This window comes from Haliotis cracherodii, unplaced genomic scaffold, assembly GCF_022045235.1.
Source record: "Haliotis cracherodii isolate W230 unplaced genomic scaffold, xgHalCrac1.p SCAF_2, whole genome shotgun sequence".
Taxonomy (NCBI): domain Eukaryota; kingdom Metazoa; phylum Mollusca; class Gastropoda; order Lepetellida; family Haliotidae; genus Haliotis; species Haliotis cracherodii.
The window spans coordinates 27608825-27625539 of record NW_027266275.1 but is presented as its reverse complement, the minus strand read 5'-3'; the positions used below and the strand labels follow the sequence as shown (position 1 = coordinate 27625539).

Here is a 16715-nt window from a genome sequence, read left to right as displayed (position 1 = left end):
GAGATTTATATATGTTTATTGTGTAACAAATTCAACAACTGCACAGAGGACCCTTCGCAACACATCCATGACTTACACATTTACAGACACTACGACAACGTGACCTGAACGTCTGGTAACTGTAGAAGCGATAACGTTTGATAACAGTTTTACTGTGGAAGCGAAAACGTTTGATAACTGTAGTAGCGATACATTTGGTTCAGTTTATCCCACATTCAATTGTGATTCAATCTACTCGGTAGCTCTTCATTACTACGCAGAGCGATTTTATCATAATTGTTTATGGAAATAGAAAGATACATGACTTAAGTTTATCATTAGAACAATCTATTTGGAAATGTTGCCATGGTTACAATGCAGGAGAAGTGCCAGCCCTCTCATGTACAGTAAGCTGTGTCAATGACGGGGCCCATCATCACAGAGTGGGAGAGTCAAAAGGCCCAGCAACATCGTCGACGACGGCCTACAGCCACAGGAAGTACACACACGGAGTTGCCATACACAATGAGTCATATGTACATGAATGAGAATGAATGTCATGGTCACGAGACGCACCTACAGGAGCATTGCGATCACAAGGACCAGGAAGCTGAACAGCATGCTGGGAACAGTCAGCTGAAACGAAAGGTGAAGTATATAAAACTAGTTCCTTTGATTTCATATCTTACAATATCTTCCTCTCACAGTCTTACACCTTGAGGGTAGTGGGGTAGCCTAGTGGGTAAGCGTTCGCTGTTCACACCAAAGACCCGTGTTCGATTCCCCACATAGGTACAATGTGTGAAGGTCATTTCAGTTCCTATATATCTAAGGGCGGTTGGGTAGACTCGTGGTTAAAGTGTTTGCTCGTCACGCTGGTGGTCCGTGTTCGATTCTCTACACAAGTACGTTTTGTGAAACCCATTTCAGATGTCGCCGCCGAGATAATTCTGGAATATGTTAAAAGTGGTGTAAAACCGTACTCACTCACTCATACATCTACTCACTCGCTGAAAATAATAATTACAAACGTTCTCAAAATGTCATTAGGCTGAAAATTTAAGGTCGAAACACAACTATGATATCCTTATCAAAATATATCACCATCGAATAACCATTTCTTGTTTGTTTCATTTTTAGCCACCGTCAAACATGAGTTTATACTTTTGACGGTCAGTTTTGAACAAATACAAACTTATCGACTGTTTCTGCCTCAAATCTTCACCTAACAATCACGAGGGTGCACAGGTGGCCCATTTGTCCCCACAATTCGCTGTGCAGAGCTGCTTATGCACAAACCTAGATTGTGAGTTCGAATTATGTTTCAAGGTTTGTCAACACCTTACCCGTGTTCGTGGTTTTAACCAAAGTCACTAAATGTCTGAGGCCTGCATCACTTCTTCGGTTCCTCCTATATGAAGGCGACACGCTGTGTGTTATTTCAGTTATATCACAGCGCGTCCGCTTAATGTGAGGAGGACTCAGACGTTCACCAATTTCGTGAAACCTACGAGCACGGGTATGGTGCTGACAAACCTAGAAACATAAGTTTTCTGGCGTGCCCTAGGGACGCAACTCTACACAGCGAATTGCGGCGCCTTTGACGACTGGACCGCCCGTGCCCTCTGAAACAGTCGACCAGACGTTGAGCAGCAGCGTGCACATAATCGGTCATAATTGTAAACAATACATCGACCCAACCGTGACAAGCTGTGTTAGGCAATGTAGGTGTTCCTACCACGCCTGAGTTGTGAGTAGTCGTGGGAGAACTTGGTCCAGCTGTTGGTGAAGTCGCCGGTTGAGACGCTGGTGAAGTCGCTGTTGGAGACGCCGTTGAAGTGGTTGAACCGCTACTTGCAGTGGACGACTCCGGCGTTGAAGATGATGTCTCGGGAGATGAAGCTGTTGGTGAAGCTGATGTTGCGGAAGTAGAAGATGGGCCGTCTGATGTGGTGTCACTTGAGTCCGTTGTAGCAGCATTTGAATTACCTATCATGGACGATAGACGCGAGACATACAGTTTTGTTGGCATTGGAGTTTTTTTCAAAAGAAAATTGGCATGTAGATTCTAATGTATTTTTATTCCAAAAACCTTTACAAAAAACGTTTTAATGGGCTTGAAATGGCGTTTCGTTCAATTAAATTGATTTTTTATGTATGATAGATAGGAAATGCATTTATTTGCATGTTTTAAAAATGATTCACGAAGGACAGTCACACCCTTTCATATTAATCCTGTTACTTTTTACTACACGAAAATAAATATTTTCATAAGAATAAGAACTCTCTGCTCAAAGCACAGGCCGGCGATTTCGACTATATCATAAGGATATGTTTATGAATCACTGTCTACCGTAAGGTTCGTAAACAAAAGTGTGAGGCCTTAAAGTACTGAATAAATTGGTTGAAAATAAATTGAATGAATCACTATCGTAGGATTCGGAAATGTGAACGATTTATAACAATTCAATGATAATCAGGCCCGAACTGCCCGTATTTTCAACTTTATCTAAAACAAAACATATCTAGTACGTCCATTTTTTGTAAAGTCCATGTGTGAACTATATGACTAGCTTATGTGTGTAATGTGTGTGTAACGCGTGTGTGTGCATTGGCCGAACGACGCCCTTGGTGTGTGTGTGTGTGTGTGTCTGTCTGTCTGTGTCTATGTGTCATGTGTGACAAACGAATGTGTGTAGTTTGTGAATTACCCATGAGTGTAATGTGTGACAAACGAATGTGTGTAGTTTGTGAATTACCCATGATTGTAATGTGTGACAAACGAATGTGTGTAGTTTGTGAATTACCCATGAGTGTAATGTGTGACAAACGAATGTGTGTAGTTTGTGAATTACCCATGATTGTAATGTGTGACAAACGAATGTGTGTAGTTTGTGAATTACCCATGAGTGTAATGTGTGACAAACGAATGTGTGTAGTTTGTGAATTACCCATGAGTGTAATGTGTGACAAACGAATGTGTGTAGTTTGTGAATTAACCATGAGTGTAATGTGTGACAAGCGAATGTGTGTAGTTTGTGAATTACCCATGAGTGTGTAATGTGACAAACGAATGTGTGTAGTTTGTGAATTACCCAAGTTTGTAATGTGTGACAAACGAATGTGTGTAGTTTGTGAATTACCCATGATTGTAATGTGTGACAAACGAATGTGTGTAGTTTGTGAATTACCCATGTCTGTAATGTGTGACAAACGAATGTGTGTAGTTTGTGAATTACCCATGTGTGTGATATGTGACAAACGAATGTGTGTAGTTTGTGAATTACCCATGTGTGTAATGTGTGACAAACGAATGTGTGTAGTTTGTGAATTACCCATGTGTGTAATGTGTGACAAACGAATGTGTGTAGTTTGTGAATTACCCATGATTGTAATGTGTGACAAACGAATGTGTGTAGTTTGTGAATTACCCATGTCTGTAATGTGTGACAAACGAATGTGTGTAGTTTGTGAATTACCCATGTGTGTGATATGTGACAAACGAATGTGTGTAGTGTGTGAATTACCCAAGTTTGTAATGTGTGACAAACGAATGTGTGTAGTTTGTGAATTACCCATGTCTGTAATGTGTGACAAACGAATGTGTGTAGTTTGTGAATTACCCATGTTTGGAATGTGTGACAAACGAATGTGTGTAGTTTGTGAATTACCCATGTGTGTAATGTGTGACAAACGAATGTGTGTAGTCTGTGAATTACCCATGTGTGTAATGTGTGACAAACGAATGTGTGTAGTCTGTGAATTACCCATGTTTGTAATGTGTGACAAACGAATGTGTGTAGTTTGTGAATTACCCAAGTTTGTAATGTGTGACAAACGAATGTGTGTAGTTTGTGAATTACCCATGTGTATAATGTGACAAACGAATGTGTGTAGTTTGTGAATTACCCATGTTTGTAATATGTGACAAACGAATGTGTGTAGTTTGTGAATTACCCATGTTTGTAATATGTGACAAACGAATGTGTGTAGTTTGTGAATTACCATGTCTGTAATGTGTGACAAACGAATGTGTGTAGTGTGTGAATTACCCATGTGTGTAACGTGACAAACGAATGTGTGTAGTTTGTGAATTACCCATGTGTGTAATGTGTGACAAACGAATGTGTGTAGTTTGTGAATTACCCATGTGTATAACGTGTGACTGATCAGTGTGTGTAATGTGTGACTCATGTGTATGTGTAATATGTGACTAACCAATGTGTGTAACATGCGATATGCATGTCTGTGTAATGTGAGACTACCATAGCGTGTATTGTGTGAGTTACTAAAGCGTGTTTTTTATTACTTACATATGTGTGCGTGTGTGTTCGCATTGTCGTGTGTAGTGTGCGTCCAGTGCGAGCATCTATTCATCTATTCATCTATTCATCTATTCACCTGGCGAGTGCGCGTGCCTGTCATCAGCAGCGTCTGTCAAACACTCTACTCACCTACAACAGCCAGTGCCACCAAGGCCAGCGCCAGAGATGCATACAGGAACTTCATGGTGGCTGTGGTGTACGGAATCTGTGGACAACAACAAAATGTCTGTGACCAAAACAAATTGCAACATAGCACATTAATAGTCATTAATCGTTCCTGATAACTAGAATCTTTAATGGACAGACTATTTCATATTTTTGGAAAAGCCTTGTTTTTTGTTTTGTTAAATAATTTGTTCGGGAGAAAAAAAATTAAATGAATTGTCGTCAAATTTGTGATTTATATAAAGCGCCAAACCCCAATCATGGCAATGCTCATTATTATTACCGCAGTCAGTGGATCAATGCGCACTCGATTTTAATTCTCAGCCCCCTGGGATGTATACAGCCCAAGCTGCGTTTGAACGTTAGCAGTCACCATCCCATACAAACCTATCGAGCACCCATTCACTGCTGGGTGACTAGAGGCATATTTCGAACCATGTCACTTCCCTAAGGAGACTGCTTCGTGTGCTTCAATGTGGGGCAGGACCGAAGTCCAAGAAACTCTCAGGAGTCAAGCTGTCAAACACGGTCACCCATCCAACGACTCGTTCCTTAACTTTCTCATTAACAAACAAATCAATATTCCAGCTATAGGGCGGCGGTCTGTAAATAATCGAGTCTGGACCAGACAATCCAGCGATTGACATCATAAGCATCGATCCACGCAATTGGAATACGATGACATGCATCAACGTCAGCGAGCCTTACCACCCGATCGCGTTAGTAGCCTCTTACTTGAGTGAGTGAGTTGAGTTTAACGCCGCTTTTAACAGTATTCCAGTTATATCGCGGCGTGTCAGCTTAAGGTGGGAGGAAGGCCCGAAGTCGTTTATCACTTCGATGAAACCCACGATCACGAAACCTAGGAACATAATCGGGGCGAACCGGGATTCGAACCCACAATAATAGGTTTCTGGCGTGCCCAAGGGACGCAACTCTGCACATCCTTCGACGACTGGGCCACCCGTGCCCCCCGTCTCTTACGACAAGCCTAGTCGCCTCTTACAACAAGCATAGGTTGCTGAAGATTGAAGGTTGCACCCCGGATCTTCACGGGTGTTGTCATTGGAATAGTCACAAATCACAATGAAAGGACAAGACGCGATCACATGACACCTCACAAGACTGGATCAGATTGTGATCAGACCTGTGACATCAGTAATATAAGATATACAGTAGTAAGATATCAGTAGGACATTGTCGAGACGTCCACGTGGTTGCTACAACATTATATAATTAAATGCAGCCACAATTCAGCGATCGAATGTTCACAATTGATGTGTAAAAAGAATATATCCTATGCTCTCTCGTACAGTGTTCCGCTTCCGCCGAGAACGAGTGAGTGAGTTAAGGTAATAGTGTACGTCGTCAACAACATTCAACCCGTCTCTCTCCCTGTATAAAAGACGTCCCTACCTTCTGCGGCTGTTAACTGGGCGGTGGTGGTGGGAAAGGATGATATGAGAGAAATACGCTGCTTATATATCTGCTCGTTGATAAGATAGGCGGTGTGTATTAACCTGATAGTGTTGCAACCTGAACACTTTGTACAGTCACGAGTTGTGCGTCATACAACGCTACATCAGCACAGCACGATCAAGAGTGACATATACAATCCTGGCAATCTGTCAGATAGACGACATCGTGGTTTGATACCTGAGTTGCAGTCTTGCTTTATTCTTCTGTTCATTAAATCAAAAATCTGTAAGTTGAAAGTGGGCTGTTGTGATCTGGTTAACTGCTACCTCAATCCATGTAAAGAGTTAGTTACCATAAGGACCCACAGGAACTTCCTTATTAAAGAAACCTAAATTGCCGGGCAAAAGAAAGTATACACCCATGTTTGATGGTGGCTAAAAATGAATCAAACAAGTTGTTAGATGGTGGTATTTGATACGGGTATCATGGTTTGGATCCTAAAGTTGCTGTGTTTCGGCTGCTGTTTTGAGTCTAGCAACGTTTTAATAACCTTCAATAATATTTTGATCAAATCCAGTTTATGTTAATAGCATTATCGGTGGGGTTCGTATGATTCAAAAATAGGATGTGTTCTTTTCGACACTTGTATATTTCGGCGACCCATAACAATTATGAATTCAAATGGAAGACTCAATTGTGTCAAAATATAGTTTTCAGGAAAACTTTTTTCTGTTTAAAAATAAGCAAGTCATTTTACCTAGGCCTATCTTCTTAAGATGCGTTGACGACGACGGTACAGACGTGGAAGAAAATTTATCTTGAACCCATTCTTGTCCAGTAGTTCCAAAATTCGCTTTTCATTTAGCTATTTATGGACGTCCTAAACAAAGGTTTTGAATCACATCGTGACACCAGAAGCTAATATTACCCATAATCATAGGATAAGCGTGTGAAGTAACTTTCCGATATTTGCACACGTGCATTTTAGCGATTCTCAATGCTGATTGGTCAAATGAAGCCATGAAACGTCACATTTTTTTTCATTACTCCACAAATTAAATACATGACGACATCTGGACAATAGACTGCCTTTAGTGATGTGTAACTGTAAGGTTGACATTTCATACGTGTTCTTCATGTCCTCTATTAAAGTGATGCACGTATAGAATATCCTACTCGGAACTCGGAATGACGGTGTATCTGTCCCTAATGATTGAATGCTGCAAGTCCCCTGCCAAAGGCACAGGATCAACACCATTCCTTTACACCGGACCGACAATCCGTTATTCCTCGTGGTTCTTCGGTTTTCTCTAATTACTTCACGTGAAGTCAGGAACACACTGCATTAATGTCTTTCTTTCGATATGTCTGCGTTGAACAAACCACGGCCATGCCTAAACATTGATCTCAGCCAACTGTGAATACACAATGCCTATTAGGAAACGGTCAAATGTTACAAATGTTATATATGGGGTTACGCTTTCTTAGTAAAATACAAATTGGGCCCCATCCGGGGTTCGAACCCACACTCTCAGAATGAGGCACCTAATCGCTATCATGGATGAGGCTCAACCCAAAACATTTCTAGACTTTTACTTTACTAAGGGGAGTAATCCCAAATACTTTTTCTTACTTATAGATTTCTTTTATATATAAAAATGTTATAGAAGTAATAACTGGTCACAGGCATCAGGATGTAGGTCCAGCTCAAGATAGTTCTCGACCCGTGAAGATCCGGGGTAGAACAGGTCTTCAGCAACCCATGCTTGTCGTAAATAGCGACTATGCTTGTCGTAAGAGGCGATTAACGGGATCGGGTGGTCAGGCTCGCTGACTTGGTTAATGCATGTCATCGTATCCCAATTGTGTGATGTCAATTACTGGATTGTGTGGTCCAGACTCGATTATTTAAGAACCGCCATAATAAAGCTGGAATATTGCTGAGTGCGACGTTAAACAACAACTGATCTGATGAGAAATCTGGTGAAGTTAAGGAAACGGTAGTTGGATGGGTGACCGTGTTTGACAGCTTGACTCCTGAGAGTTTCTTGGACTTCGGTCCTGCCCCATATTGAAGCACATGAAGCAGTCTCCTTAGGGAAGAGACTTGGTTCGAAATATGCCTCTCTTCACCCAGCAGTGAATTGGTGCCCGATAGGTTTGTATGGGATGGTGACTGCTAACGAAAATCGAGTGCGCATTGATCCACTGACTGCGGTAATAATAATGAGCATTACCATGATTGGGGTTTGGCGCATTATATTTCATTTTTTTCTCCCGAACAATTTATTTAACAAAACAAAAACCCAGGCTTTTCCAAAAACATGAAATAAAAACAACAAACAAACAATCAAGATAGTTCTCACAAAATCTGAGCAGGCTTGTCTGACAGTATCAGCATGGGTACGCTAGCCGTGCGTCTGTGTCAGAGGGCACACATGGAGTACTCCCTGGTCCTGTTTGTGATAGCTGCATGCTCTACATGTACAAGGCCGCATATATTTTAGCTATAGCTGAGAAAAGTGCATTTCCTTCCGAATACGAAGACTGTAGCGTCTGGGTCAGGGTTATTTAACCATGCAAATAGGTTTGTCCAGAAACAGAAGGCACAAAGCTGCTGTTTAGCTTCATGATGGGCCAAGCCAAAAGAGCAGTAACATTGTAATTGTTTTAGCCTAACTAGATGTTGCTAAATTTATAACATGATGCTATAGTCCATGTATTCTAAGCTTACAGGCTGTGTCCGAACACCAACAGGTCCTAATTCAACTTTAAAGTGTAATATTGGGTCAGGCCAGGTCAGGGTATGGTGTGACGCAATAGGGTAGCCTGGACACCTCAGTGAGACCTCAGCGAGACCTCGCTATCTATATCTGTACACTTTCGTCTGCAATCATCGGGGTCATACATCTGTGCATTCTATCAATAGTCATTGATGTCATTCTAGGTTAGCGTATTAAATGCCCTTCAGACTTTGAGGACATAGACGACCCAGTCACCTACATCACTCACTCACTGAATCACACACGGATACACATACACACGCGCGCGCGCGCGCACGCACGCACACACGCACAAAAGTTGAGTAAAGTACACGGGCAACGTATTACCCTATAAGCTGTTCATAGTAAGTATACTTCCTGCGTTCTTCCTCACTTACAACTTGTCCCTCATAAATCTAATGCGTCATAACATATCAGACCGTAGTTGTTATGTCAATGTGTCACTCATACCCAAAATGTCATATATTAAAACGTCACACATATGTTGTCACATTTACATCATATGATGAATGCGTCACACAGTTGATAGCGTGTGTGATTTTTGGCGCAAGGCTATATTTCAGTTATATCACGTTAGCCTAATGTTGGAGAAACGCCCAACGTGAGATATTTTTGGGGAGACCAACGAGTATGATATGGCGCTGAAAGACAGTGGAGCCTCTCGGATTCTAAGGAATAAGGATACTGACAGGACTAAGGGGGAAAACTCTTCACAACGAAGTGAAGCGCCGTACACGACTGGGCCACGATGTCCCTCAAGTTAGCATCACTCATTATATACGGAATCACTCGGAATATATGCCGTGCACCTGTTTCCGAGTGCTTGGTCGCCTCATAACGGACACAGTATATATCTGTGTGTGCGAATTTGATGTATATTTCACTCTTTCCTTCGGTATGTAAATTCGATAAATAACATACACATTTACCCTTTTGGCAATATCTTATCTTTTTACTGATTGGTAGGCCTGATATAGGACCATTGATAATACATAAACACGCTTTACTTTGGTCTCATAATTGATTCTAAACTTTATTAACGTATGTTTCTCATCCGATGAGAAAACACGACTATATGTACCAGTCTCTTTGTTGTCCGACATTTATTGGTGTCTAATACATAGCTACGAATCTCTTATGTAGTCCATGGAGAGGCATTAACTCTCGTATACATATATACATTGAAGACTCCCACATCGTTAAACATTCAGATGTAAAAACACCAAAATATTTCGATTGAAATATGCTATTTAGTTAATAGCCATGAACCAGCAAATACGAACGAGTCAAGTTTTTCCCTGCTCTTGAATTCAATAGGTAGTAACAGTTACCGGGGCAGAGTAAACTCGACTCGACCATGTGGACAGGGAGTGATTATGGTTTTACGCCGCTTTATCACAAAATAATATCACGGTTGGTGCACACCTCACCAACCTCGCCAGCCCCACCAACCTCACCCACCTCTACAGCCTCTCCCACCTCACCAGCCTCTCCCACCTCACCAGCCTCACCCATCTCACCAGCCTCTCCCACCTCTACAGCCTCTCCCACCTCTACAGCCTCTCCCACCTCTACAGCCTCTCCCACCTCACCAGCCTCTCCCACCTCTACAGCCTCTCCCACCTCAACAGCTTCTCCCACCTCTACAGCCTCTCCCACCTCTACAGCCTCTCCCACCTCTACAGCCTCTCCCACCTCACCAGCCTCACCCACCTCTACAGCCTCTCCCACCTCTCCCACTTCACCCACTTTTGTCGGTTTGCAGCCAATTGCGAAATCTCACATGCATGATATATTCATTCTTAAGGAAAGGTTCAAAGATATTCCAAAGCTGTTATGCTGTAATCTCGCTGTTTCAAATAGTTTCATAATCTTACGATAAGGAAGTGCCCACTCTTAATGTTACCGTCAACGTCACGACTTATTGTTGTTATTGTTTGTTTATGTCGGTGAATTATGAAAAGCATCGCCCATGAATATTAATGAACGATTCTCAACGTCTTCACGTGAACTGTGTGACACTTTGTAATCCAGATGGCACGATCAGATACTATATATATTTATATATACCTTTGCTTTTTATCACAAGATCACCAACAAACAAAAATTTAAAAAACAATTCTTACTACATATATTTCTCTGCTCTGGACGAGGTTGATCGACCAACACATAATCACTTTGTGAATATTTGGACCCAACGAAATCCGCCATGTGATCAATTCTGTACCTTGTGAAAACCAGTTTATGTACCTAAAAGTGGTTTGACTTGATTCATTCTAAATGTCGTCCAGCCTATACGAGTTGGTCAAATGCCTATGTTCGGAAACCAGTGGATGTATGATTTTAGGTTGGCTTAAAAGGTAGAAAATAATTGAGCTTCACTCACCTTGTTGCAATGAAAAGTGTGAGACCGCGCACCTGCAAGATATCTTCTGTAGATGTCTCACCACGCAGATAGACGGCGCTGATTGCTGGTGGTGACGTCACCAGAAGATAAGATAACGCCAAACTGTCACAAAATAATATTCCATTAACACACGTTGTCAGGGTGACAGAGAAATAGAAATCAAGCAATTCCAATGTTGCTGACAATTTATTACTGTAGGGTTTTGAAAGCAAAGAGAAAGGTGACTCGACAAGTGGTTATTTAAAGCACGTTAGTGATTTAAAGGAGATACGCCTTGGTCACACAGTTGGTGTGGCATCACGGTAGTAAAATTACTTATGCATTTTGGCAACTTAAAGAACATTAGCAGATACACTGTCATAAACAACTTGATCTGTAAGGGTTGGTATTTACTGCATGTCAAGAGAGAAAGATACCGTAAGGTGGGGGGAAATTGAGTGAGTATTGCACTTGTATAGGGACGTGCTTGTACCAGTCCGGACTACTGCCGGTTTCATAGTGCTAGCCAACTGAGACCCATTCCTGTTTTATCCTATGAATGCCGAGCGTCAGACAGGGTAACACCAAGAACCATCTTTTAACGTCTTTTAGTATGACGCGGCCGGGAATCAAACTCTGGACCTTCCGGTCTGCGAGCACGCGCTGTATCCACTAAGCCACGGAGGCGGTCGTAGCTACAAGAAACAACTCGTAGAGAGCGTAATGCTGGGTCATGAAGGTAGACCAATACTATTAACTACAGCCCATGTCACACGTCTTCTCGTGATAACATGATAAGCTGAAGTGTTTTTCATTTTTCATCCCGATCTAGACTAGTCAAATTCTGTTTTGCTTATAATTACGTGCAAAATAACCATTAACTAAGTTTGATATGAAACACTGAAATGGTTAGCAGATGCCTTTAACTATTAACAAAAAACCGTTAATTCGAACGCCATAATGTCAATATGCCCTCATCGACCTGGTATTATTACATTGGTACACCTCTTGCCTTGTAGAGGGCGCGGTGTTTCAGTCGCCTTAGACGCCGGAATTCGCTGTGCAGAGCATCTTCCTGGGGCAAGTTAGTAAGCTGACTGTAAAAGTCCAGTTTCCAAATCCTATGCTAGTGGGTTCGAATCTGATTATGTTTCTGGGTTTTCACCAAAGTGGTAAACGTCTTACACCTTCCTCAGACACCAAGCTGACGAGCCGTGATATTTGGACATAGATTTTAAAGCGGCGTTTAACCAAACTCACATATATTTGGAAGTAACGAGCTTATACAGAATTTGCCGTTTGACATATACTTTTCTCGGTCGTTACAGTCTGACGGTACTTCTGAATATCAAGCCTATACCCTGAATCCATCTCCTGCGACACCACTACAGTAAGCTATGAGAGTCAACTTGGGTAGAACAGATCACAAATACCCTCAGGTTTTCATTAAAAAAACGATTAAAATGAGGATTGACCCACTTGCACAAAGCGATCTTAGCGCTAAGATGATCGTAACTTCCACACTTGAACATAGGTTTACGATCGTCTTAGCTCTAAGATCACTTTGTGCAAGTGGGCCCTTGTGGTTACAATTTGTGTCGCCTGATGATTGCGTTCCAAGCTACACCGACGTGGTAGAGATGTGCTTGTTGGTTTGTCCTGACTCTTATAGTTGTTGCAGCCCACAGTGACGGCCTGAACACTGCTAGTGGCCGCGTAAAGAACAAGACTCACCATTCGCCATGTTATAAATAACATCACTTTAATAGTGACTGTGCTATAAACATGTGCACTGTTGCCGAGCAACCCGAGTGTCATAGCAGAGGAATTGAGTCGGGCAGTTCTTCTATATGCTTCTATATACCGTGTATCTTCCAGTAAACGTTGCATTTCGTCTTTGTATGCATTAATTTGTAATTTGACCAAGAAGCTTAACTTCAACTTCAGGTATATTGATGATATGATATCGTTCAATAATGGTCAAATAGCCTCTCCCACTGTATTCCGCATGAAGCCTCATCCGTTTCATATTTAGATCTAAACTCAGGGGCAAAATAATATATACTGAGTTTTTTTATGGGCTGTTGATATATTTGATTTTGTCTATTTAAACATCGTTCGTTTCTGGAACAGTTTGTTGAAAGTAATTTGTAGGCTGAGTAATTTTGTGTAAAAAATAAATTGGTTCAATGAAAAAGGGGGTGAGAAAAAGTTTTGCAAATACATGACCCCTACGATGTTTGAAATGTTGTAAATGTGTGCCGAAAAATCCAAATATATTGATTTTCAAAAGTTTTAAATCAAAGTATATTTTACAAAATAAAAGCATGCAGAAGTATTTTGTGAGTGGTGATTAAGCACAAGTATAGTTCATTTTTTGGATATAATATCTTAAGATATTTTCAATTGAAAATCAAAATATGATAGAATCAACAGAGAGGTACACGTTCGTTTGTTCCTCAGTTTATGCAGAAAGACTCAGAGTGCCAAGACTGTGTGACAAGAGGGATGACTTCTACTTTCCAATAGACAACTTTTCTTTTATGTCGAGCAATATTCAAGCAGCCCTAGCCTTTGGTGTCTACATTTCACAACTGTTTAGGTACAATCGAGCATGCCCTTTCTACGCAGACTACAAAGTCTCTTGCTTAAAAGTTGATCAGGGTTACAAAATTCAAGGCCTCGGTGAAGATTTTAAAAGGTTTTAAGGTAGACATTTCAAGGTGGAGGACATTTAAAAATTTGACGCCCCAGTAACAAAAATGATATCAGAATTTAAAAAATCTTACGCAATTACCTATGTTGGCGTGTACCTTATGTAACAATGTTTTTTCAGGTTAACAATTGATTTGCCTCTGCATGTGTTTGTGACGGGTGCCACCGGTTGGTCAGGAAACGCTCACCTATTCGCCTTAAGACCTGGTATCATCACTATTTAATAGTGATTCATAGACAAATACTTTTGATATAGTCGGAATCGTACAATGGACTCTACTTTTAGCAGAGATTTCTGGTGATAATGAATGCTTTATATTTACATGAGGACAAACATGTCAATGCCTGGCTATTATGTGTCACCTTGTATCAGACTTAAAATTGTCAAAGCTCAAATTGCATTATCCATAGATAGCTTTTGAAATTAATCACCTTTACATTTGTTGTAAAGGTTGGTTCCAATTTTCTGATTTGCTAGCCCATAAAGTGATTGAAGTAATGTACTCCTTCCGACTAAAAAAGTTTCCACCATTGCCGAACAAGGCTGGAATTATGGAGTTTATTTTGGGCTGGACTAACGAGTCTATGCATAGTCCAATCAAAATCGCCTAACAAAATCAACATCCGGTTCGTCAACCGCAGGTCGACTGCAGGATTTGTAAAGCATTTATACCATCAACTCGGCGTCAGCAGATATTTTCCAAAACTGTTCATGTTTCTAATCAAGATGCTCGCGTGTTTTGACCCGCTTTATTGCAATATAGATCTTGATTATCGATCTGATCGCCTTGACTGGGCGCTGCCATTTTGTTTGCAGCAAATGCAAGTGGTATGAGAGATGGACAGTTTTATTTGCATTTAGGCCACCAGACCCATAGTTTACAAATACCATTTTACAGAGAGTTCTTTTCTAAGGGAAGATAAACAGGTGAAGATACAATTCTTGAACCTGGCAAAGGTTAACATGACATTAACAATTGTTGACTGGCATATTCTTTGTAATGAATAATAGTTATCACTTACAGTTCTGGGAATTAAATATTTCTGCTCACTATCGTAGAGCAAATAGTGGTATATAACATGTATTTCGTCTTCAATTACATTACAATGCTTGCACAAAGCATGTTGGTCATCATGGGTTACTAAACCTCCACGAACCAACTGGATACCAAGGGTGTTATGACCACTTCTAAATTTAGTTAGCAGTCGTTTATACTCACAAATATTAGTATTTAAAACATAATGTTCACAAGTTAAATTCAACTTATGAGACTTCAAATGTGATATCTAGCGATGCATGCCAATCTTGAATTGTGCAGTCATAAACTCTTTCACTAAATTTATAAACAAATAACTTGGTATCAACCACATCTTGTGCAAACCAAACGAAGCCAAAACCATAACGAAATAGTAAATGTTTCACCTAAGTTGTCCAATTTGGGTGTTTTCTGTCGGCCGTTAACAATAATATTTTATAGCATTGTAATGGATACCTACTTGGGTGCAATCGTAATATTGAGAGATGGAATCTGATTGGTCAATAGAAGGGACATAACTCGTAATAGCCAATTGGCTGAGCCAATTTCAGCAAGGGTGGAAATTGGACTTTTACAGTCTGTTGCCTCGGGAAGATGGCAGTAATCATTCTCATTTGACAACAAGGACCGGTTGCCTTTTCTCATCAAAACGAATTGAACATGTGTCTCGCGTATGGTGCAGGAACAGGCCATATAAACAAATATTGCTGGGAGTACGACGGTTCAGACTGGCTTGTACTGGTTTGTGTGTGTGTGTGTGTGTGTGTGTGTGTGTGTGTGTGTGTGTGTGTGTGTGTGTGTGTGTGTGTGTGTGTGTGTGTGTGTGTGTGTGTGACGCTCTACCACTAGGCCACGAAGGCGGTCTTATACAGGGTATAACATGTTACGACTTACATTAACTGTTTAAGTCTTTCATCGAATCACAAGTTATGGCGTCTATCTGTTATTTTGCCTGTTACAATGCCTGTTACAATGCCAAAGCCGTAGTCTGAATGAGCGACTGATTGCATCAAATGCCATCTCACGTGTCATTTCTAGAATCGGGGCTACCTTCAGTGCTCTGAGCATTGAAATACGTATCAGTCCAAATTACAGTGATTCTGGCCGCGTCATACCTAGAGACGCTAAAAGATCGGACTTGGTGTTACACTTCCTGGCGCTCGGCATTAAGGGGGTAAACAGGGAATGTCCCCTCAACAAGTCGATCGTAACTCATATACTTTAACATAGACTTAAAAACCGGCAGTTACACATACATACACACGCACGCACGAAAGCACGCACGGACGCCCACAGCCTTAAGTGACACATCTCGAAGATTAAACCCTTCAGCATGGAGCTGACAAGATCTTAATCGGAGAGAACTTTGCATTTGAACTCATGAAAAGCGAATCATGTCATGGCTAAGGGACGCAACTCTGATCAGCGAATTACGGCGTTCGTTTTACATGAAGTAGAGACATTTATATAGCATTGCTTTATTCCATTTTCCAATCAGAAGGGCGATTATTTCTATACAAAAGCCAACACAAATAATCACATACATCAATGTTTATCACAGCTTATATTATGTAAACAGCTAAACAGTCGCACATATGAATATAGTAATCATCGAAACAAGGAAAACAGTATATATCATGACCTGTAATCAACTTAAAACACAATATCACAGATGTTTCGTAAAAATCACATATAGTCTCTTGAGAGTTCAACGTACAATATATTCTCTTGAGAGTACAACGTAAATAGATTCTCTTGAGAGAGTACAACGTACAATATATTCTCTAGAGAATACAACGTACAATATAGTCTCTTGAGGGTACAACGCACAATAAAGTCTCTTGAGAGTACAACGTACAATACAGTCTCTTGAGAGTACAACGTACAATATAGTCTCTAGAGAATA

The 16715-nt window shown here is 40.9% G+C and overlaps 2 protein-coding genes across 3 annotated transcripts; both read right to left on the bottom strand.

Annotated features, from left to right (window-relative positions):
- On the bottom strand, positions 1 to 11120 carry LOC139468915 (uncharacterized). Of its 2 annotated transcripts, none has more exons than XM_071251051.1 (4): positions 11058 to 11120; positions 4434 to 4509; positions 1718 to 1968; positions 1 to 615 (listed from the first exon to the last, which is right to left on the bottom strand). In XM_071251051.1, the coding sequence occupies exons 2-4, from the start codon at positions 4486 to 4488 to the stop codon at positions 556 to 558; spliced, it is 366 nt and encodes a 121-aa protein (XP_071107152.1). In that variant the 5' UTR covers positions 4489 to 4509; positions 11058 to 11120; the 3' UTR covers positions 1 to 555. The 2 variants fall into 2 exon arrangements, with proteins under 2 accessions (XP_071107152.1, XP_071107151.1); XM_071251050.1 differs by lacking the exon at positions 11058 to 11120 and adding an exon at positions 5886 to 5964.
- On the bottom strand, positions 10067 to 12801 carry LOC139467545 (paraneoplastic antigen Ma6E-like). The gene is made up of 2 exons (XM_071249078.1): positions 12792 to 12801; positions 10067 to 10449 (listed from the first exon to the last, which is right to left on the bottom strand). Exons 1-2 carry the CDS (start codon positions 12799 to 12801, stop codon positions 10067 to 10069), a joined length of 393 nt encoding a protein of 130 aa, XP_071105179.1.
- Between the last annotated feature and the right edge of the window lie 3914 nt (positions 12802 to 16715).

Coding starts and splice junctions, on each gene's coding strand:
- LOC139468915 (XM_071251051.1), bottom strand. CDS start 4,488: ATGAAGTTCCTGTATGCATCTCTGGCGCTGGCCTTGGTGGCACTGGCT. Junction 1,969..4,433: donor GGTGGCACTGGCTGTTGTAG/GTGAGTAGAGTG, acceptor CGTCCATGATAG/GTAATTCAAATGCTGCTACA. Junction 616..1,717: donor CTACTCACAACTCAGGCGTG/GTAGGAACACCT, acceptor CTTTCGTTTCAG/CTGACTGTTCCCAGCATGCT.